The 22,509-nt window shown below is 40.1% G+C and overlaps 1 protein-coding gene and 1 long non-coding RNA gene across 5 annotated transcripts; one reads left to right on the top strand and one right to left on the bottom strand.

Moving 5' to 3' along the window:
• The first annotated feature begins 2,239 nt into the window (after positions 1-2,239).
• FMR1 (fragile X messenger ribonucleoprotein 1) lies at positions 2,240-18,024 on the top strand. Of its 4 annotated transcripts, none has more exons than XM_026716521.2 (15): positions 2,240-3,093; positions 7,052-7,104; positions 8,034-8,127; positions 9,741-9,812; positions 10,281-10,429; positions 10,850-10,943; positions 11,029-11,145; positions 11,819-11,989; positions 12,080-12,158; positions 12,930-13,039; positions 13,980-14,066; positions 14,508-14,703; positions 15,121-15,300; positions 16,394-16,473; positions 17,479-18,024. In XM_026716521.2, exons 1-15 carry the CDS (start codon positions 3,043-3,045, stop codon positions 17,587-17,589), a joined length of 1,644 nt encoding a protein of 547 aa, XP_026572306.1. In that variant the 5' UTR covers positions 2,240-3,042; the 3' UTR covers positions 17,590-18,024. The 4 variants fall into 4 exon arrangements, with proteins under 4 accessions (XP_026572306.1, XP_026572304.1, XP_026572305.1 ...); XM_026716519.2 differs by having other exon boundaries at positions 2,281-3,093; positions 17,428-18,024; XM_026716520.2 differs by having other exon boundaries at positions 2,299-3,093; positions 15,157-15,300; positions 17,428-18,024.
• On the bottom strand, positions 17,908-20,213 carry LOC148124797 (uncharacterized). Its single transcript, XR_015745087.1, has 2 exons — positions 18,438-20,213; positions 17,908-18,389 (listed from the first exon to the last, which is right to left on the bottom strand). It is a non-coding gene; the product is annotated as an uncharacterized LOC148124797 (long non-coding RNA).
• Between the last annotated feature and the right edge of the window lie 2,296 nt (positions 20,214-22,509).

Below are 22,509 nucleotides of genomic sequence, written 5' to 3'. Positions count from 1 at the left end.
TCTATTCTATTCTATTCTAATTCTATTCCATTCCATTCCACCCCACTCCATTCCTGTCCTATCCTATCCTAAACTATCCTATCCCACTCCACTCCTATTCCATCCCATCCCTTTCTATTTCTATTCTCCTCTATTCTTTGCATAGACAGCCAGGTGGTTAGCCTGGATCTGATCTTTTTGTCCACCTATCAAACTATTTCCGAGGATCTGGTGTGGATGTTTTGAGGCTTATTAATGGAATTAATTATTTGATTATTATTAATGGAATTAATAACTTATTTGGAGTGGGTAGATCATTGGATTCTCATTGGCTGCCCAACTCCTAAAAGTGATTCTGGGTGGTTTACAATTGAAGCCCTGAAAAAAAAACCCACTAAAACATGAATAAAAGGACCAAACAACCTCCATCTTCCCCCACCCCCCAACGAATAGATAACAAAATTACCATGGTATTATTGTTCTTAATTTTATCTTTAATATGATTCTTCACATCGTCTGCCAGGTGGTTAGCCTGGCTCTGATCTTTTTGTCAACCTATTGAATCCTTTCCCAAGGATCTGAGTTAGGCAGATGTGGACGTTTAATTATCATTTGATGATTATCAATGGAATTAATAATGTATTTGGTGTGGGTAGATGCTGAGGAGTAGAAAGGAAGACTTTGGAAAAGATATTTCAAATATTATGATGCTTCTAGAGCTATCGATCAGAATGTACAGGTTGTCTTTGACTTACAATAGTTCATTTAGTGACTGTGATGCCCTGGAGTGTAACACAAACGTAACAAAATCCAAAAGGTAAATAAATGTCCTTTAATGCCTCCAACTTGGCCCCGCTGTTCCATAATTCTCAGCTGGAGATAAAACGTACTCAAAAATAGTCTTCAAACGAAAGCAATACAGTCTGAACTTAATGAGCAGATAGAAGTGAAATGAAAAACAAAACAAACAAAAATGAAGGAAATTCCACAACGGACCAGGATAAGTAATTACGAACTACAAGGCAGTGTTGAAAGGACACCAGCCAAGTTAACTTCAGCCCAAAACAACACACACTTTGCTTCTGGCAACACTGTGTTTTAACCACCTCTCTTATATACTATTCTCCCCGGCTGCAACCAATGAGGGGGATCATGGCCATTCCCTCTCCCATAAGCCACGTTTTGTTCCCTTCTCCGTTCCTCCCTGCGTGTCCTAGGATGAAGAGGGGATGGCCCTGGTTCATGAGATTTACATTTCAACTCTTGGCAGCTGATTATGACAGATGCAGAGTCTCGGGGAGGTTCACTTAACCACGTTACTAATTCAAGAATTACAGTGGTTCACTTAACGGTGGCAAGAGAGGTTGTAAAATGAGGCAAAACTCAGCTATCTTGCTTAGCAACAGAAATGTGGGGTTTAATTGTGGGTTGTAAGTTGAGGACTGCTAGTATAATCCAGGGCATAGAATGGATACTTCCACTTTTGTGGAAGTAAAAAATTGGACTGTGAGGAAGCAGTTTAAGAGTAAGATTGGATTTTAAAAAGAGCTTTTCAAGTTGCCGATCAGCACAGGATGCTCAATACATTTGTTGTTTGGTCCAAATTTTATTGATGTAAGCTTTAAGCCACAGAAAAGGGGACAAAAAAACGGTCACTGTAGTTGCATTAGACCTAAAAAATGCCTTTCCTTGCAGAGGTGTGTGCTTTTTAATATTAGATATATTTGGTAAATTTATATTTGGTAGAAATACTTGGGCTTTGTTAGGTTGCAAATGGTCTCGGAGGCTGGAAAAGGCCACATATATCCGACCGCCACATCCATTTTTAAACCGTCCCTTTAACTTCCTTGTAGAAACATATCCACGCTTTACTTCGCCTCACTCGACTCCCGCCACCTTCCGCCATCAAAACTGCCGGCCATTTCCGGCGCCTTCTCCTTTTTATAGGACACAGGGACCCTCCTCCTTTCGACGCTTTCCCCGGCTCGCCATTGGTTGTCCGCCCGTTCTCCAGTTTTCATTGGAAGAGAGCGGCCGTCACTCCAGAACGAAACGAGGCCTACCGGTAGTCGCCGTTTAAGAAGAAACGTCGAGAGGACGACGACGGGGACGAGGAGGAGGAGCCTGATGCGTCCCGAACGCGCGTGCGTGAGACAGAAAGAGGAAAAAAAAAAAAAGAAGAGGAGCCTGATCCATCCAAAACCTCGCGAGATCTCGCACCAAACCCCCGCCCCGCCATCTCTCTCTCTCTCTCTCTCTCTTTCGGTCGGCGGGAATTCTCGCGCGAACAAAAAAAAAGGAGGGAGGGAAACGAGAGAAAGACAGAGAAAAGGGAAGGGAAGCGACGAGAAAAAGGGCGCTCAAAAAAAAGAAAAAAAGGCAGTCGGGCCGTCCGCGCAGCAGCGCGCGCAGGCGCAGTGCGAGCCCGCGTGCGCCCACCGCGCGCGCTCGCTCTCTCTCTCTCCCTCTCTCTTTCACTCGCTCGCTCCTCCCCCTCCCCTCCGCGGCCCCTCCCACACCCGGTCGTTTCTCCCGACGCCGCGTTCGCCGCCTGAGGGAAGCGAAGAAGGGCGGGAGGGGGGAGAGGAGGAGGAGCGGAGCCCCCGCCGCGTCACGTGACGCCGCCAGGCTTTTAATGTTTACATTTGAGGCGGGCGGCCCTCGGCGCCGCCCCTCCCCCGCTCCGGGCCCCGCGCTCCGTCGCCTCAGCCGTCGCCTCAGCGCCTCCTCCTTCCCGGCGACCGTTTCGCCTCCCCTCCTCGCGCCTTCGGGGCCACGACGCCCGCCGCCTCCGCCCCCGCTGCCCCCGCCGCCGCCGCCATCACGACGAGCCGTGAGGAGAGGGCTCAGAAGGAGCCGCAGCCGCCGGCGCCGCCTCCGCCGCCGCCTCTCGGCCTAGAGCGCCCAACGCGACGACGCCGGCCCGCGCCGCCCGGACGGGGAGCCGAAGCCGCCGCCGCCGCCGCCGCCGCCGCCCTCCTCCTCCTGCCCCCCAAGGCCGCCGGCGGCAACGCGACGGGACGCTTGGCCCGCGGAGGGGCCGCCGCCGCCGCCGCCCTGGCCATGGAGGAGCTGGTGGTGGAGGTGCGCGGCTCCAACGGGGCCTTCTATAAGGTGAGGCCGCCCGCCCGCCTGCCCGCCTGAGGGGTGGGTTGGCTAGGCCCCGGAGGGTGAGGGAAGGAGGAGGAGGAGAGGTCACCCATCCGATCCTCTTCCTACCCCTCACCCCCACCGGGCACCTGCTCCCCTCGATTCCCTCCCCCCCGCAACACACACACACACAAGCGGGAAAAAGCGGCCTCAACTCAAGAGGCTCCAAGTCGAAAGTTGCGCCTTTCGAGCCGGCCCTTCCTTTTCTTTTCGGGAGCGGGAAGGGATGATCCCTGGCTGGGGAGGCCTGGAGGAGGCTGGGTTTTTTTGGGGGGGTGGGACGACTGGAAAGGGGAAGTGGGGGGAGAAAAAGAGGCCATGGTTTGGTCTCTCAGGAAAACCTTTCCAAAGAGGTAACGGGGAATTCCTTCTCTCTCCCCCCACCCTCCCAGTCTGGGTTTCTCCGGCTTCTCCATCCTTCTTATCGCCTTAGACCTTTTCAAAGGCCTGCTGGCTTGAGGGGGGGGGAAAGGTGAGTCGGTTGGGGGCTTGGGGGGGCGGGAAGCCCCGGGAGGCTCTCCAGGACAGAGGGACACACACACACACACACACACACAGGGCCCTCTCCCCCCCCCTCCACTTTGGAGAAGGGCTACACTGGGTGTTTCTTGATCCTCTTGAAAAGGATGGAGCTTTGGCTTCCAAGAATAGGTGTGTGTGTGTACACATAATGTATGCATGCATATATATATATGTATATATATGTTTTCTGAGGTATATATATGCATATACACATGCATTTTGTGTGTGTGTGTATGGAGTGTGAGAGAGAATGTGTGCATGTGCATATATATATATACATATACATATACATATACATATACATATATATATATATATATATAGCTCTGTGCTTCTCTGTGCCTGATATGAATAGACTCATCAACGTTGCTAGATATAAATCTACGGAGACAACAAAAGATCTACATATAATACCAGAACCTCAGAAAACAAATATACATATACTATATATATATATATATATATATATATATATATATATATATATATATATATATATGCATTTACACACACAGGCATTATATATGTATATATCTAGATACACACACCCCAATATACATATACCCCATATGCGTGTGTGTATATTTCTGAGAACACAATGCATGTGCATATACATGTGCATTATACACACATATATATGCCTACAAATAGATGCAAACTCATATGTATGTGTATATGTGCGAAAACATGTGCATATATACACACACACACACACATACACATACGCACATATGCACAAATGATTCTAAAGATATGATACTTGTAAAAGAAGAAACAGATCTATATACATATAAAACACACACACACACACATATATGGATCTATATGGATATACCCACATGCATTTTATACAGGTATGTATACACATGCACAAATATATACATACCTATATGCACACATATGTGCATGCATAAATAAAATACAGATTTACCATGTCCGCAGTAAAAGACGATGCATTTGCCGGCACTATTCTCAGGTTGGTGGGCTGGGGTTTTTAAATTGTGTTCTTTTTCAAGATAGGATGGTAAATCACTTTGATTTTTGCAGATCTCTGGGGAGGGTGTTGGGGAAAGAGGGTGTTTCCCCCCCCCCTTTCCGAGTTCGTGGGACCCCGCCTTGAGAAACAAGCATACAGGATCTTGATGGGAGATGAAAAGAGGGGGGTGGGGCCGTCTGGTAGGGAGGCAACAGGTTGCAGGTTGAGAAAAAAAAACTTGGGGGGAGCCATCTGAAGAATCTAAATTGAAGGAATAGCGATAATGATATTAATGAGTAAAGTAAATCAAATACCCTATTTGTGGTTAGCCAGCCAAATCCGTGCCTTTGAGAGGGGCAGCGGTGTAAATAAATAAATAAATTGCATTCTACCAAGAACGGGGGAAACTTTTTATGTGATGGTCCACCTGAATTGCTTTCAGTTAGGTGAAACTATGTAAGTTTTCAAAAAGGATCACTGAAGACAGGAATGCAGTATTTTGTTATCTGAGGTTCAAATTAGAAACTTACCTTTAGTTATGTTCCCTCAAGTCTGTGTTGACTCTTAGCAACCACATGGCTTATATTAGGCCTAGCTTATTTTCTGCTGAGGCAGCTAAGTCTCATCAAGTTTCTAAAAATGCTCTGATGTTGGATTCTAATATGCATACTTTTGTGGTGATTTTTCACAAATTTTGATCATTTTTTTCACATATTCTCCCATACCTTAAGATATGTAAAGTTGTAAAGCTCAAAGTATATTTTGTTGTTCATTAAGCAGGCTTATATAACATAAGACATGGGGTTAAGATATAATAAAAAAGGAAATAAATTTGACCAGTCCAAGTATAATTTCCAGTCTAAATCAGTAATGGAGACTATTATAAGCATGTTTAATCAGTTCATCTAATAAGCAAATAATTATGTTAATGAATGCAAGAACAAAGGGAATAAAGCATCATTTGTTGAAATTCAAATTCATGTATAGAAGTTAAAAAATCAAGAATTTTGATCTTTCGGAGATATAATGGATTTTAATTTTTAACCTACTAGGTTTGTACATACTTCAGAACATCAAGTTGCAGTGTTGAATAATTTTCCACCCTTAGTATAACAAGATAAAGAACAATTTCTGTAGTGTGTTACTTTATTGCATGGTATTTCTATCCTTATAGTATTTTGGTAATCTTGTTTTCAGACTTCGCTCTAAATTTGCAACACCACCTTTTTAAAACGGTTTATTTTTAGGTTTCAGAGTTTAACATCTGACCTAACAAGCAGTTCAGATTAAAATTGCATAACCTACTGAATTTCCCATTAAAACTGGGATTCTCAAACTTTGTGATACCACAACAGCCACCAGAGGATTATGCAGGCAAAGCAAGAAAGTCCTACACAAGTTTTGACAGCATTCCCAACTGTCCTTGCAAGGTTTATAAGTATGATCTGCCAACACTGAGCTGCTTGAAATCTCTCTGGGGGTCCTAATCCACAGTTTGAGAATCCCTGAATAAAAGAATGAAATAAAGAGAAACCAGTTCTGTTGATGTTTGCATGTAACACTGTTCACATGTATCAAGACAGTTGTGTTTTGTTAGTAAGAGAGTGAATCCTTTCAGACTAAACAGCTGATGACTTACTTTGTTTCAACTGCTTAGGTTACCACAACTAAATTTTGTGCTGTAGTAGCTAGTTCGATTACATTTTTTTATTTTGGTCAGATTATATGCAATACTCTATCCCATGTCCATCAGTAGAGTAACATCACTGGATCTTAATTTTCAAGATAATACAGGTCAGGAATTGGAAAAAAAAATGCCAGCATAGCCAAGTATATTATCCTTACCTCAAAAAGATATGTGTGTACGTTCAGCATTATAATTTGTAGTAACTACCATTAAACTTAGTGTGACTAAGGGTGAATTTTGTGCTGTTTTTTACCAAGCCAGCGTGAAATCATCAGAATATGATAGTTGCTTCGTTGCAAAATCTACACTTCCACTGTGGCAGTCTAGTACTTTTAAAGAAAAATATATTAGGGCTATTTCCTCAAAATCTTTTGTCTTGTGATTTAAACTTGGCTCAAAAAGTAGTGTATTTGAGTGTATGTTTTCTCTAGCTCTTTCCAGTTTCAATCTTCACTTATGATGAGCATAGTTCTGTGTCTGACAGCAGGCCTAGATTTTCAGCCAGCAGCTAGTGTCCTAGAGTAACAGCTGGAACATCCATGACATGTATTTTTGACACCTTCAACCTGTCTCATGTAGCCATTTGTTTTATATGGATGGATCTCTCCTTTCCCCATCATGCTTTGCCAATATACTATATTTAGAATGAATATTCAAAATGGTCCTGTTGTGATAAGAGAAATATCAATAATAGATTAATATATAATTTGCTATTAAGCATTACTTCTTCATTTCAGGCATTTGTGAAAGATGTCCATGAAGATTCAATAACTGTTGCATTTGAGAATAAGTAAGTATTATCCTGGAATTGACCTTACAAAGATTTAGCCATCTAAAAGTTTGATGCTGAACAAATTTAGATTTTAAATATAAAGCCAATCTTGCATATTTCCACCACCCCACCCCACCCCACCCCCCAAAAAACAGTTGCTTGATAAATCTTTCTTTGATTCTTGGAAGCAATCTGGTCAGGGCAATGTTAAGAATAAATGCATAATTATTTCTACCCTCTCCATCCTTGTGGAGTCATCTTGATGAGCTGCATACATAGAAAATATCCTCTCTTTGCAGCTGTCGTCCATTCATGTTGTGCCTACCAAAACTTGCCTAAGCTTTTGTATCTATTCGTGGGATGAGCAACCTACCTTCATGTTATATTTATACCCCAAAGAATAACCAGAAAGTTTCACATGGGATGAAACTGCAATGAACAGCAGTGCTTTTTTCAAGAGAGCTGACTTCAGTACTTAACACTGTAAACCCTTACGTTGTTAAAACACTGTCCAAATCTTAATAATAAACTCAGGTTGCAATGTATTTCTTCTTTGTTTATTTTTATTTTTGTAACAATTCATTGCATCATTTCTCTGCTGGGCACTGAGGAAAATATAATCTTCCCCTTTGCAACTCCCATTTTTATGTGTGCTGAGCACAAAGGATGGATGGAGTTCTCCATTCTTTCTCTACCTTCCGACTCACTTAACTATATGGAGTTCCACACACTTGCTTATAGGCCTTTGTTTATCAGCTGTGATTACCGAGGAAGTGCTTTAAATCCACGGCTGATTTAGCTGCGTGTTTATTCAGTTTCAACCAGTTATCTATGCTTAGTTCCTGGGAAATAATTTTAGATTGTCCATCTTTCCTGAATTGCTTTTTTTTTTTTTGTCTTACTCACACCTGTTTAATAGCTTAAGTTTTTTTTATTGTGCATTTTAGCTGGCAGCCAGAAAGACAGATTCCATTCCACGATGTCAGGTTCCCTCCACCTACAGGGTACAATAAAGATATAAATGAAAGTGATGAGGTTGAGGTAAGACCCATTTTAATCTTAACATTTTGGACGAGGGTGAAACAACAGAAAGATTTGCCTTTCAGGAGAAAAATATTTGCACTAGTCTTCAGGTGCTTCTTTCTGTTTCTTTTTCCTCAAACATTTTCTTGGATACTCTTGTTCAATCACAGGGGACAAATATGCTGGATGTTGCTTTGGGCTCAGACACATCATTACAACTTACAGAATGAATATGTGTAGCAGAGTATGTCCCTGGCTACACAAAAAGGTGCACCTGAATCATGCAAGCTCAATAGGGGTGGTGCCAGTATTAAGGTCCCTTAATTTAATTATACTTTAATTTCCTCTAATGGCAATGGATGTGAAGGGCTAGCATTTTAATAAGTAAGCTTGAAATTCTTAAGCAAAAATGTAATTCTGTAGAGTAAATGTACTCCAAAGGATGCATTTTTTTAAATCACTTGGGGTTGGCTTTGCTGAATACCTCTTGGACAGAAATTTCAGTTGAAGTTCTTTATTGTAACAGTCTATATATTTTTAAACAGACATGATTGCATGAAAATCAAAGTGGGTTAGAGATTCTTCCCCTTCTCCCCTCAATTTCTCTGAGGTCCACCCAGGTTCTCTTTTTCAGCATGCATGGACTTAATACTTGTACTAACTATTGCCATTGGCAATTTCTATACTACCCACATTCTGAGTTGGCCAGGCACTTTAGTCAGAAAGCATTATGCTGAGCATGGAGAAGATGAGAAGGATGGATATTGAACTGGAATTTCTTTGTTGCCACATTTTGTACCCAGTTTAGCAAACCCGTTTAATTTGTGTACATTAAACAGAACTGAAACTTGTAAATCCTTCAAGCTTCTAGTGGACAAAATCATTTGAATTTGTAACATTTGATGTGGAAAATTGCAATAGAAGTATTCGGTGTATATTACCATCCTCTTTTTTTTAACTGAATATTTAGAGTTTGGAATGGGCCTATCTTAATTTCGCTTTCACTATGTGCTTTCATTGAGCATAAGTAAAAGAAGTTGAATATACCTACTGACATGGTTTTGAAATGGCCCAGTTGTTACAAATCAGTTTAAACATACAAACATATGAAAGGCTTTATAAGGCTGGGGTAGTAATAGGAAAGTGTCAATTTCCATTTCTGCAATGTACCATTGGCCAATAGAAAAATGACCTGCCAGATAGTTCTAGGTTAGCTGAAGTGTATTTCTTATTGAAATGAACTGCAAGCAGTGTGGATTCAAGTAGCAATTTAAAGAAGGTTAAAACCAATTCCCATTCTAGGCACCCCTTTTCTGTTTCTTAATTTTTCATTTATTTCCTGCTTTCTGAAATGTTTGGTGTGATATATTTTAGCCTAAGGAAAATTGAATAGCCCAAAACTAAGTGAACTCCACAGTCATGTATCTGACCCAACACTTGACCGCACTAGCGGTATATTGAGATCTGAGCCCGTGAAATGTAACAAAACAAGATCATTGCTGGATGTTTCATTTTAAAACTAACTTTTTAATGCAATGATGGCATCTAGGATTGCACTGTGTTATTTCTCCACCAGGTGACAACATTTTATTGCTTAACAATGCAATGTTCTATACTGTGATTTCATTTAGGTTTATTCCAGGGCTAACGAAAAGGAACCATGTTGCTGGTGGCTGGCTAAAGTGAGAATGATAAAGGGTGAGGTAGGAATATATATATATATATATTTAATACTTTGCTCTTCTTCATAGCATCTCTGTTTTAAATTGCTATGGGTCTTTCTCTTAGTTTTACTAGCTTCTAAATGTATAGTTAAACCTTCAGTTTAAGAAAGCTTTAATTTAGTAGATTGTGGATGCAGTGGGGAAATCTTTCCGTATGCTCCGCATCTGCATCTGTAAAATCTGTTTCAATTTTTTATATATGTAAAACGCAGGAAATATATGTCCCTATATTCCCATTTCATATATGGGTAAAATCCAGTTTGTATTTAATGGAGTAACGGCTTTCATAAACCCCTCTTTCTTTTATTAGTCAATTAAATCAAGGTTTTACTGTAACAAATATTGAAACGAAAAGTAAACAGTGGGGCCTTCAAATATGAAATGTTATCTTTAAAACATCACTACCTACTTATACAGTGTCTTGGACAATTTGTTCTTTTCCATTAGTTTTATGTAATAGAATATGCTGCTTGTGATGCTACCTACAATGAAATTGTCACAATTGAGCGTTTGAGATCTGTCAATCCTAACAAACCTGCAACCAAGGATACTTTTCATAAGATTAAGCTTGATGTACCTGAAGATTTAAGGCAGATGTAAGTGCAATGTTATTCTGTGTATAAAGTTGTAATCAGTATTCTTAAGATGAATATTGAATTTCTCCCCTCAATAAGATACTTACAAACTATTTAGTTCTTTTCAATGCATTACAACTGTCCATACTAAGCATTTAATTAAAAGATTTTAAAGATGGTGTTTTTCAGTGTGAACAGTTTAGTAGAATTAAGCTGCAGTTTGATTGCTATGTAGTTACTTGGATGAAACCAAATGAAAGTATATACATATAAATTCCCAGAAGCAGTTTATGAATCAGTTCAGTGTGTTTCAGTTTGAAATGTGTCACAGTAGTGAAGGGCCAGCATGACCCTCTAAACTAGAAGGGATTGTATTTGTTGAGGTTCTGTGGACAAAGTAACAGCACATTTTCTAATCATGGATCTAAATTGTTGTTTTAGGTGTGCTAAAGAATCTGCACACAAAGATTTCAAAAAGGCCGTTGGGGCATTTTCTGTAACCTACGATCCTGAGGCCCATCAGCTTATCATTTTGGTAAGTTCCTTTTGGTTAGATGGGGTTGAATTCAAATGTTCTGCTTTACAATAATATTGAACAAGATTTTTTTTCTCTCATTTAGTCTATTAATGAAGTAACAACAAAACGTGCAAATATGTTAATTGATATGCACTTTCGAAGTCTTCGGACCAAATTATCCTTGATAATGAGAAATGAAGAAGCAAGCAAACAACTAGAGGTAAAAGGTGTAACTGTTTTTTATAGATTTAGCCACTTCACTAAACTGAAGTTTGACAGTAATATAAGAAACATCTGTAAATCATGCTGTGAGGAACCTTCCCAGAGATGTTCTGGACCATCCCACAGTTGTGGATGATGGGGTGTGCTTTCCAAGTTAGAGTTTTTCATGCCAATATACTTGTTTTAACCTGCAGTATGATATTTTGTTTATCAGGAAGACTACGATTGTTTTAGAAAACTAGCTGTACCTTGGATAACCTTGATCTAATTCCATGATCATCTTCAGTGTTACTCAAACTTTTCAGATGAATTTATAAGTTTTCTTAACCTGTGTGTTTTCTAAAGAATCTGCATTCCTAGATTTGTGAACAATAATCACGATGGCCAGGCAATTTTGGGGATTAAATTCAGTTATCTGGTGGGTACTATGTTAGGGACTATGTTGCCTTCCAAGAATCCATGTAATTTCATCCCCAGGGTGAATATTTGAAATAAATTCATTGTGCTAGTGAAAGTAACTAATCTGTGTCATTTGATGTAATTGTTTGGTAGTTGCTAAGAAATTCCCAAATAATCCGCAAGAGAGAACACCCTATGACCCGTCTTCTCTTTAAAAAAGGTACTGCTTGTGCCTTCATATTGAAGTTTTATGTGTAACCTTTTCCTTCCAGAGCTCAAGGCAGCTTGCTTCAAGATTTCATGAGCAGTTTGTTGTACGTGAAGATCTGATGGGTCTGGCTATTGGCACTCACGGAGCTAACATCCAGCAAGCCCGGAAGGTACCAGGAGTGACAGCAATTGATCTCGATGAAGACACTTGTACATTCCATATTTATGGGGAGGTGAGTGTGCATTTCCGAAGCTACTTTCATTGAAATATCCCCAACTCTGAGTCACTGCAGTGTTTCAAAACACACATACCCTTTCCCTAGGATCAAGATGCAGTGAAGAAGGCCAGAAGTTACCTTGAATTTGCTGAGGATGTCATCCAGGTCCCAAGAAACTTAGTAGGTAAGTCAGTCGGAAGGTGCGTTTGAAACTTGGCTGTTTTAGAAATAAAGACGGGAGGAGAGTTTCACAGTATGGTTAATCTATCTATTTAAAACATAAATAGCAATTCTCTTCATTTCGGCTGACTTAAAATGAAGCTGTAGCTTAATAGGATTGTTTTAATACTGATGTACAATAATGCGTGAAACTGGCTATAAGGGACTGTTGGCCCAGGATCATTGCTACTTCGTTTCATGTCCTGTAAATCTGAATTTTATAATCATGTTTTTCTAATGAATTACTGTACTTCACAAACTATTTCAATCCTGAAAACAAAGATTTGATTTGAATGTCATCCTTGTTTCCTAACATCAATTGAGTAAAATCTTTTGACAAGTGAAGCGACTGCGGTAATTGGACACAGATTTCTCCTTGCAATATTGATACTGGAGGTTATTGTCAGACTTAATTAAATCTCATCTTAATGGGCATATCTAGTAATTGGTTTCAATCCATTTTAATAAATATTTCCTGCAATTACCGATGTTATCTCTTCATGTAGGAAAATAAATCTTCAAACTTGAGTCCTTTTAAAAATAAGTACTCAAGTGTTTTTATAGATGCCTATCAAAGGGACATAAGCATCTGATGTCCTTGGACAACAAACTCTATTGATACAGAAATGAAATATTTGAGCATCTGTGGAAGCATTTTTGGCAGAATTAACTTGTCATCCATTTTTTCCTAATGTTTCTGATTTGCATAAATGTTTCCTTGTCTTCTTTTTTATAGGAAAGGTTATAGGGAAAAATGGAAAACTCATTCAAGAGATAGTGGATAAATCTGGAGTTGTGAGAGTGCGAATTGAGGCTGAAAATGATAAAAATATTCCACAGGAAGAGGTACGTGGCATTTGTAATGTTTTACATTAATGCAGAAAAACACATTTTCCGAAACCATCTACATTTTTATTGCAAACCGGTTCAGGGAGCTGCTTAATTGTTTTGCCTTTTGTAATATTAGCTAAGTAGCTAGACCACTTGGATTTTTGTAAAGGAGCTAAACTGATCCTGGTCCTCAAAATGTTAAGGCATGTTCTCTAATATTCAGATGTGCCACTTCAGAAAAGTTCTTCCCTTTGTCTCCGCATGCACGATATGCATAGAAAAATGTGATTTCAAGTTTCATCGCAGTTTATCATAGATCAGTGCAGGGTTGCAGTGTAAATTAAAACGTAGGCCGGATTGCTTAGGAAAGAATTTCTCCCTTGTCCACCACATGTAACAAAGATCCTGAGGACCATACGTTGCCCAGTTTTGAGGTCTGATGAAGTGAAGGAAGGCGGCATTTGCTTGCTTACTTAAAGCATTGTTATTAAATGTTTAATGAGATTACAGATAGTCCTCAACCTGTGACCACAATTGAGCCCCAAATTTTATGTTGCTAAGTGAGAAATGTGTGATGAGTTTCGTCCCATTTTACGGCTTTTTCTTGCCACATTTGTTAAGTGAATCCCTGCAGTGGTTAAAATGAGTAACGCGGTTGTTAAGTGAATCTGGCTTCCCCGTTGACTTGAAGGTCGTATATCCTGTGACGATCATAAATACCAATCTGTTGTCAAGCACCTGAATGTAAATCACATGACCATGGGGATGCTGCAGCGGTCACAAGAGTGAAAAATGGTCCTAGGTCACTTTTTTCCCAGTGCTAAAGTGTAACTTCAAACAGTCACTAAACAAGCTGTTACCTGTCTAAAGAGGCTACCTGTACATTGAATGTTGATTAATAAGAGTGGCGTGGATGATGTCCTGGAAGTCACTTGATTCTAGATTTGCTTTCTAGGGGATGGTCCCATTTGTCTTTGTGGGAACCAAGGACAGCATCACAAACGCCACCGTTCTCTTGGATTACCACCTCAATTATTTAAAGGTGAGCATTCCGCCGTCTTTCCTGGCTTCCAGGTGTTACGCAAAAGTATTTAACCCTTTCGTTATTGCTATTAATTAGAGCGGCGCGGTGGCCTAGAGGTAGAGCTCTCGCCTCACAATTAGCAGGCTGTGAGTTCGATCCTAGGTAGAGGCAGATGTTTCTCTACACACTGAGAAAATATCTGATGAACAAAACTCCGCACTGACGACGGGAAGGGCATCTAGCCAGTAAACGCTCTGCTAACTCCACTCAGTTGCCCAGACTACCCCTCGATGCAAGGGATTATGGGGTCTTTCAGTGATGATTCTTCCTGTTAATTCTCCCAGTTGGTATTCATTCCTAAATGAATTCCTGTGCTTTAAAATGAACCAAGACACACACAAAAGTTACCTTTAGAGGAACCGTAGTAGCTTTGGGTCAGTTGCCTCTTTGCCTCCCCAGGAAGTGGATCAGCTCTGTTTGGAGAGGTTGCAGATCGACGAGCAGCTTCGGCAGATTGGGGCCACCTCAAGGCCACCCCCGAATCGCCCCGATAAAGAAAAGGTGTATATGTCTGACGACGGTCCCAGTCTCGGAAGAGGTGGCCGACCTTACAGGAACCGAGGCCACAGCAGGCGTGGTCCAGGCTACGCTTCAGGTGGGTAGCTTGGAAAACTTTGTTCTGGAGGCCTGTGAAGTTCTGGATTCCTTAAAAAATGGGGAGGCTGAGCCGGTCTGAAGACGCAAATGAGCTATAAAAATGATGAAAAGTGCTTTCTGCACAGAAACGTGGCCCCTTCTCTGCTTGCCATCTGGCTCATTTAATTTTCCTTTATCCCATGAATCTTTGCTGCCTGTGATAGCTTTCAACCAAGGCAGGAAACATATCCAGGAAGCGCTAAAACTTTCAGACGCAATACTTCAAAACCATAACAAGACCCTCCTTTTTCCGCCACTGTAAAATATAAACGACAGGAAACCGGTTTCAGCTGGTGGTTAATTTTGGGGTTGGTTTTTCCAAAACCTCATAAAAATGGCCTGTGGTATGTCTTGGTTTTTTCAAACTCTTCGATAGGCACTAACTCTGAAGCATCCAATGCTTCTGAAACAGAGTCCGATCACCGAGATGAGCTGAGCGACTGGTCCTTAGCCCCAGCGGAGGAAGAGCGAGACAGCTACCTGCGCAGAGGGGATGGGCGAAGGCGTGGAGGAGGCGCCCGCGGCCAAGGCGGAAGAGGCCGGGGAGGTTTCAAAGGTAAGCTCTCTCCAGGCCGTTGTTGTATGGACCTTTGGGAGCTCTCTGAAATAAGACACCTGTTCATTCCAAGATTGCCAGCCGTGTTTTAAGTTTAAAAAAGCAGCACTTCCAACCAGGATGACGTAGGAGAGCGTAGAAGTCTCAAATCACCTGCCGCAGACCAGGCAGGTCTTGTCAGGAAAGGGGAGGGCAGTGACAAGAAGACTTGCTTCTCTGTCAAGCAGCCATCGAAACAAGAACCTCCAATACCATTTTGTGCTGATTTAGAATTAAAATTAGAATAGAGCAGAACGGAGCAAAGCTGGAAGGGACCTTGGAGGTCTTCTAGTCCAGTCTCTTCTTAAAAACCTCCCGTGATGAAGCACCCATGATTTCTGGTGGCAGGCTGTTCCACGGGTTAATTGTCTTCTGTGTTAGGAAGTTGCTCCTTCATTCCAGGCTGCTTCTCTCCTTGATCAGTTTCCATCCATTGTTTCTTGTCCTGCCCTCTGGTGCCTTGGAGAATAATTTGACCCCCTCTTCTTTGGGTCAGCCCCTAAAATACTGGAATACTGCTGTCATGTCACCCCCTAATTCTTCTTTTCTTTAGACTAGCCAGACCCAAAATCTGCAGCCGTTCTTACGGTTTAGTCTCCAGGCTTTTTTGATCATCTTAGTTGCTCTTCTCTGGTTAAGATTGGAAGATCGAATTGCTGTTGATCCTACGTTTTACTTGGGTACTGTAAAATGTCCAGAAACATCATTGGGGCTACCTGTAGAGTACCCGGTTCCTCAGTGGAAATGGATCGCTCTCAAATTGTGAATGAATGGCAGCGTTTCCAAGCTTTAGAATTATACCTTAGTAACACTGACAGGCTGACACATAATTAGGGTTTTTTTTTCCCCCGAGGCAGCTTCAGATGTAACATGCCAGTTGAAAGGGAGGGAAAATCCATAGCTAATAGTAATATTTATACTGACTTATATACTACAATAGCACCCAAAGAATGTTGGTCAAATGGCCAACAAAAAGAAAAACGTAGACAAAGATGGAGAGAGAGATTAAATCTGTTGCAAAGTCCCCTTCCTAAAATCCAAATTTGATATGCAGGAAACGAAGACCAGTCCAGGACAGACAACCGTCAACGCAAATCCAGAGATGCTAAAGGGAGAACAGATGGCTCACTTCAGGTAAGTCTGGTCACTTTACTGATGCATCAGTGAAACCTGCTTACCTGCGTGGCAGATGTATGTTCTGTGGGGTTTTTTTTCTTCTTCCCTGCAGTCTGTTGTCCCTACGTCAGGCTTTAGTTGTCTTTACTACAATTCCATTCACTTACCAGAAGGAATATTTTAGAATACAGGTAGTCCTCAACTTATGACCCCAGTTGAGCCCAAAATTTATGTCGGTAAGTGTGACATTTGTGAAGGTGAGCTTTGCCTCCTTTCAGAACTTTTCTTGCCACCGTTATTAAGTGAGTCCCTGCAGCAGTTCCGTTAGCCACACAGTTGTGAAGTGAATCAGGTTCCCCCATTGACTTTGCTTGTCAGAAAGTCGCAAAAGGGGACCCCGGGACACGGCAACCGTCATAAATAGGAGTCAGTTGCCAAACGTCCAGATTTTGATCATCTGGCCACAGGAATGCTGCATTGAACGTAAGTGTGAAAAACAATCATGTCACTTTTTTCCAGTGCCCTTGTAACTTTAAACGGTCATTAAATGAAATGATGTATGTCAAGTACTACCTGTAGTTTGGGCAAAGGGGATAGGTTTAAGTCCTACAGATTCAGATAAGGTCAGCACATAATTTATTTTAAAGGTAATTTTTCATGTTCACATTGAGCAAAAAAATAACTTCCATAACGTGTATCGTATATACATTATATTGTGTATAATGCACAATATATTAGATCCAGGAACTTGAACTATAAAATGCTACCTGACAATATTCAAATGGCCCACCTCTTAACTAATATATTTTTCCCAGAATCTACTTCACTTGGAGGAGGAGAAAGCTGTTGTTGTTATTAATTAATTGATTTAATTATTTATTTATTATTTTTAAATCCTCTCCGGCAGCTCTCGTTGGGCTCTCCCTAGTGGTTCCAAGGGGTATGCTTTTATGTAACTATAACTTATTTCAGATCAGAATTGACTGCAATAATGAAAGGAGTGTCCACACTAAAACCTTACAGAATACCTCCAGCGAAGCTAGCCGGCTGCGGACGGGTAAGGATCGTAACCAGAAGAAAGAAAAATCGGACAGCGGAGAAAGTCAGCAACCGTTGGTGAATGGCGTGCCCTAAACTGCATAGCTCGAGAAGTCGTATTTCCTAAACTGTTCCAGTAAATCTTATTCCACATTAGAGAAACTTGTTAGGCCAAAGACAAATAGTAGACAAGAGGGCGGCAGGGCATGAAATATTAAAACTTTAAAAACAAAAACAAAAAAAAAAGTTCTGTTAGCCTTTTTTTAACATCAGCAGTATGCAGTTTTCTTTTTTCAAAATAAGACATTATACTTGCATTAAAATACCTTGAACTTCTGAAAAAAAAAAAAACAATGCTTTCAAGTACATATTGCACTTCAAACAATGAAAGAATTCCTTTTGTTTGTTTTAAAGAAAAAATACTGAACTGTGCATTGGTATTTCTGTTCAGTTGTACCATTTTAACGCATCTGGTCAAAATCACTGCTAAATTTCAATTTTCAGAATAAATAAGTGTTTGCGGTAATCAAATTGGGCTTCTGTTTTCAATCTATTAAAACCTCCTCACTTAAAATAAATAAGTAAAATTGACGCTATGCTTTTATGTCCTGTGTCATTTCACACACACTTTTCGGTTCACCTTTATTTCAGTATTTCGGTGAACCCGGATTATCTGTGTAATGTAACTAAATTGTCATTTTCATTAGCAAAAAAAAAAAAAAGTTGTATGGTATGTGCCTTTTTTATATCTTGGCAGGTAGGAATATTCTCTTTGGAAGCAGAAATCAGGGAAGATTTGTTGGAAACGCTGAACTCTTGTTAAACGTACAGGTGTTAGACCTGCTCAGGGCGCAGGAATCCTTCTTAAGAGCTTGGCTCCAGGTCTTCACAGGTACCTGGTCCACCTTCTCGGTGCCCAGTTTCTCTGGGCTGAGTAGGGAGACCTGAACTGGGTCACCTCACCTGGAAGAGCCCATGGGTTCCCACCTGCACCCTCTCCAGGCAGAAACATCTGAATAGGAACTTTAAATGTACAATATATATGTAGCAAAACCTCTCCAACAGTTAGTATTTTATTAGAAGAATGCATGCTTTCCATAATTTTTTTCCTCGCATCGACCTCATTAGGCTGTTTATAAGATAGAAACCTATTTTGCACTGAAGATAATGGCAGATCATGTTACTGAAGTGGTGGCTTTTTTTTCTTTGTTTTTATGTTTCTCCCTTTTTAGTCAGGATGGATTTGGGATTTTGTTCTTGTTTTTTAAATGTATACTCCCAATTGTGACAATACAGTTAATGGTTACCAAGGGAACAAACCAGAATTTGTTCATAATGTGTGCCACCTCTGTGGCAGAGGACCAATTTAAAAGAATAAGGGTTTTTGTTGTCGTTGTTGTTGTCGTCGATCACTTCCCCTACAGTTTTGATACTTATATTCAGATGGGATAGCAAGATGATGGTGTTTTATGCGGCTCTTTGTAAAATTCAGGGATATACTGTACTTTGACAGCATTGGATATAGATCAATTTTTAAGGTCTCATTCACAAGTAGTTTAAAAACTTGTAATCGAAGTTGGTGTAAGGTTGTTGTCCATAATTGGGGATGAGGCGTGCTTTCTATTTCCGATCATGAATGAAATTTACATGGAAAAATAAAACACAGTAGGACATTTCATTTTAAGCTATTCTGTTTTTTTATTAAAATTACTCCAGTGGGAGTGTTGCTGATTGTGTACAAAATTGTACAAAATGCAGCCACACAGTCTGTGTTGGGTTTTTGTTTGTTTCTGTGTTTTTTTCATTTTACCTTTTTTTTTTTACTTTGCGTACAAGCAAGCATATAAAAATGGCAACAAACTGCACACAACTTAACAAAAAAGTCTTAAATATTGCCAAACATTAAATGTTGATTTCTAATTATTTATTTTGGGGGAATGTATAGTATTTGAAAACTGAAATTGGTACCTTGCACACATCATCTGTAAGCTGTTTGGTTTAAAATACTGTAGATAATTAACCAAGGTAGAATGACCTTGTAATGTAACTGCTCTTGGGCAATATTCTCTGTACATATTAGCTACAACAGATTGGATTTTATGTTGACATTTGTTTGGTTATAGTGCAATATATTTTGTATGCAAGCAGTTTCAATAAAGTTGGATCTTCCTCTGCTAATGGATGTTGATGCAATCTTTATAAATGATTGCTTTAAACAAATCAACTTGAAGCAGGAACTTGTTTTTTTTTTTATTTTCTTGTGTTGAAATTGGAAACATTGTTTATTCCAGAAGTGTGAAAACTGAAATATTTTCAATTTCAAGAATGGGGCTACTGGTCAAAACGTACATGTTTGCTATTATATGCACTAATTTTACACTCGAGACTGACTTCAGTAAGGTGCTAACTAGATTTGACTTAACTAAAACTGTTAACAGATTAATCACCATTTTCAAATGACATTTTTGCAGTATTTTTGTGCTTTAAATGTGTATCCCTTTCAATTAAAAAAAATTGCTGTTTTTAAGTATTGGTACATTTTAAAAAAACAAATTGTAAATCCAAATGTAAGACTCGTTTTGAGAATCATGCGTGTTACAAAGGTTTGAAAGTGCAGCAAATGTCTGATGTTTGGGCTCACTTCCTTAATGGTAACCTCACATATGGTCTAATAAATTACAATTATTTTGAAAACAAAACAAAAACAAAAAAATAAAAGTTTTTTTTAAAGATTGAAAGATATCTTTGAATGGCCACAAGATTCAAGCAAAGTACAATTGGACATCTCACTTTTCCAGGCACACAACAGAATTGGCTGGTTTGTTTCCTTCTTTTCACTAGCATTAGAGAAACGATAATTGTGAGGAGAGGAAAAAAGGGGTGACCCTACTGTGATTGTGCTAATGTGTTCAAGGTTGGAACATGACATCAGTAAGCATATTCTACACCAAAATAAGACAGTCATGCATTGTGTTGGTGACTCCTAAATTCTAGTAGGCTCTATGACTAATAGAATGGCTATAAATAGTATCTATAGCCATTTCCTACTCCGCCGAGTATCACCCAACAGATATAAAGCCTGCCTTTAATAAATTTTTTGCAGTCTTGAAAGAGGCTGCGGAGAAGAAATCCATGCAAATCCAGGGCATTAAGAATCTCCTGTTAGGAATTTTGACCGACCTTCTGAATCGCTGGTTATACTTGACATTTTCAAGGAAGTTTATAGAATTGCCATTCTGTTGTACATCTGTGGAGACACTCAATCATCCAGGCCGTGGTTGTCCCAAAGGTGCTTTTCTAAAAAGCAACTCATTCTTTCTTGGGGTTTTCTCGAAACAACCAAGAAAATCCAGTTGCCTTTTTGAAAAAAAAAAAAAAACCCGCTTTTGGGACAACCACTCTGTTGTAGTACCTCTAGAGTATTCCATTTGTTCCTTTCACTTAGTTTGTACATCTTTTCCTTCATATTTATGTTGTTTTCTGCAGACTGAACGCCTAATTGGTGTTTTCTTCCAGAATGAAGGGTGCTAACTCTATGGGACCAAACAAATTCCCTTGTCTCTCTCCCTAACCAGTTGTTTTCCAGGTATGCAGCTAGAATTTCCGATCAGTCAGAAATTGGGCTCTGACCCATTCAGAACTTGTGCTTCACTTTGTTCCAAGTACTCCTAGGACAACTCAACACTTTCAGCCCCTCCTTTCCCAAGGAGTAAGTCACAATAGGGATTCCCATAGTGACGGATCCTCCATAGCTCCCCTAGGCCTGTTTAATGGCCACATGATTAAAAAGACTGCAGAAAAATAACAGGTGGGCTGAACTGAATCTGAAGGTACAAAGCAGGGGTAGAGCAGGTTACCCCACGGTAAACTATAGTATCTGCATTTAGATTAGTGGCGTTGGTTTGTTTTAAATGATCTTCGAAATCTTGAGTTAAGGTAGGCCTTTGTTCATTTCATTGTTAACTCTGTTGGAGAATACAGGACAGTCATAACTGACGAGTGTCAAAAGTCCTCACCACAAGTTTAATATGACCTGGCGTTGCAACCATGTCTGTAGGAATTGTAGAACCTTTAAGATACGTAGAAGCTACTCAAGGTTCTATATTGTTAGGGAATTTATTTATTGAATTTATATTGCCACTTATTTTCTCATGGTGACTCCAGACAGTTTACAGAATGTAAAACTACATTTAAAATTTTAAAAAAAATGATGGGGTGGCTCCTCAACTCAATCTGTGGTAGAACAGAAAAACAAGAATCCCAGTTCCTTTGTGGTACTAAAAATCTAATTCCTATTGACTATTTTTATCTTCTAATGCGTGTTTATGGGCTTGGGGATGGGATGGGGCTATTTTGCTGTCGTTTCAGGAATGAAATCGATAATGAGGTTTGTGCTTCAGCTTTTAGCCAAATATTTGTGCGTATTATTTCATGCAGTCAATCCAAGTGAGTATTACAAAGCGGACTTTGTAAGCAAAACTTAATGAAATTGGTCACCCGTTGCTTCCCTGAAGCCTCTCCCATCTACAAGGCCCCCAATTTAATCCCAGAGCCCTTCAAAAGAGCTGGAATTCTGCAGAGCTGCTGAAAAATAAGAATCTTTCTCCACTACCTTAAACAAATTGCAGAGTTCTGATGCATGGTGCACCAGCATAGGTAAAATTATGTCTTAAAGAGGGATGAGAGATCTTGAACAGGTTCCCATTCCATGACTCTTCCCTGTTCTACTTAACTTTAATAACTTTGTCTACAACTTTAAAACACACACACACGAGGTTGTCTCTGTATGACGGCTTATGTCAAAGAAGTTTTGACAGTGATCGCAACTGGTCACATGGCTCTGGCTGCTATCTTAACTTTTTTTTACCTCTGCAGTCCCCACAACACGCCATAAAGTGCATAAATGCAGGTTTCCTTCTAGGCAAATGTGGTCAAAGCAAATTGGAAACATCTAAAAATCAATATGCCTTCAGTGTGCCATTTCAAACCCCCCCCCATATGAATAAATTCAGGATT

The sequence above is a fragment of the Pseudonaja textilis genome, chromosome 12 (assembly GCF_049901715.1).
Source record: "Pseudonaja textilis isolate UNSWEBS1 chromosome 12, rPseTex1.2, whole genome shotgun sequence".
Taxonomy (NCBI): domain Eukaryota; kingdom Metazoa; phylum Chordata; class Lepidosauria; order Squamata; family Elapidae; genus Pseudonaja; species Pseudonaja textilis.
This window is presented reverse-complemented; position numbering and strand designations above follow the sequence as displayed.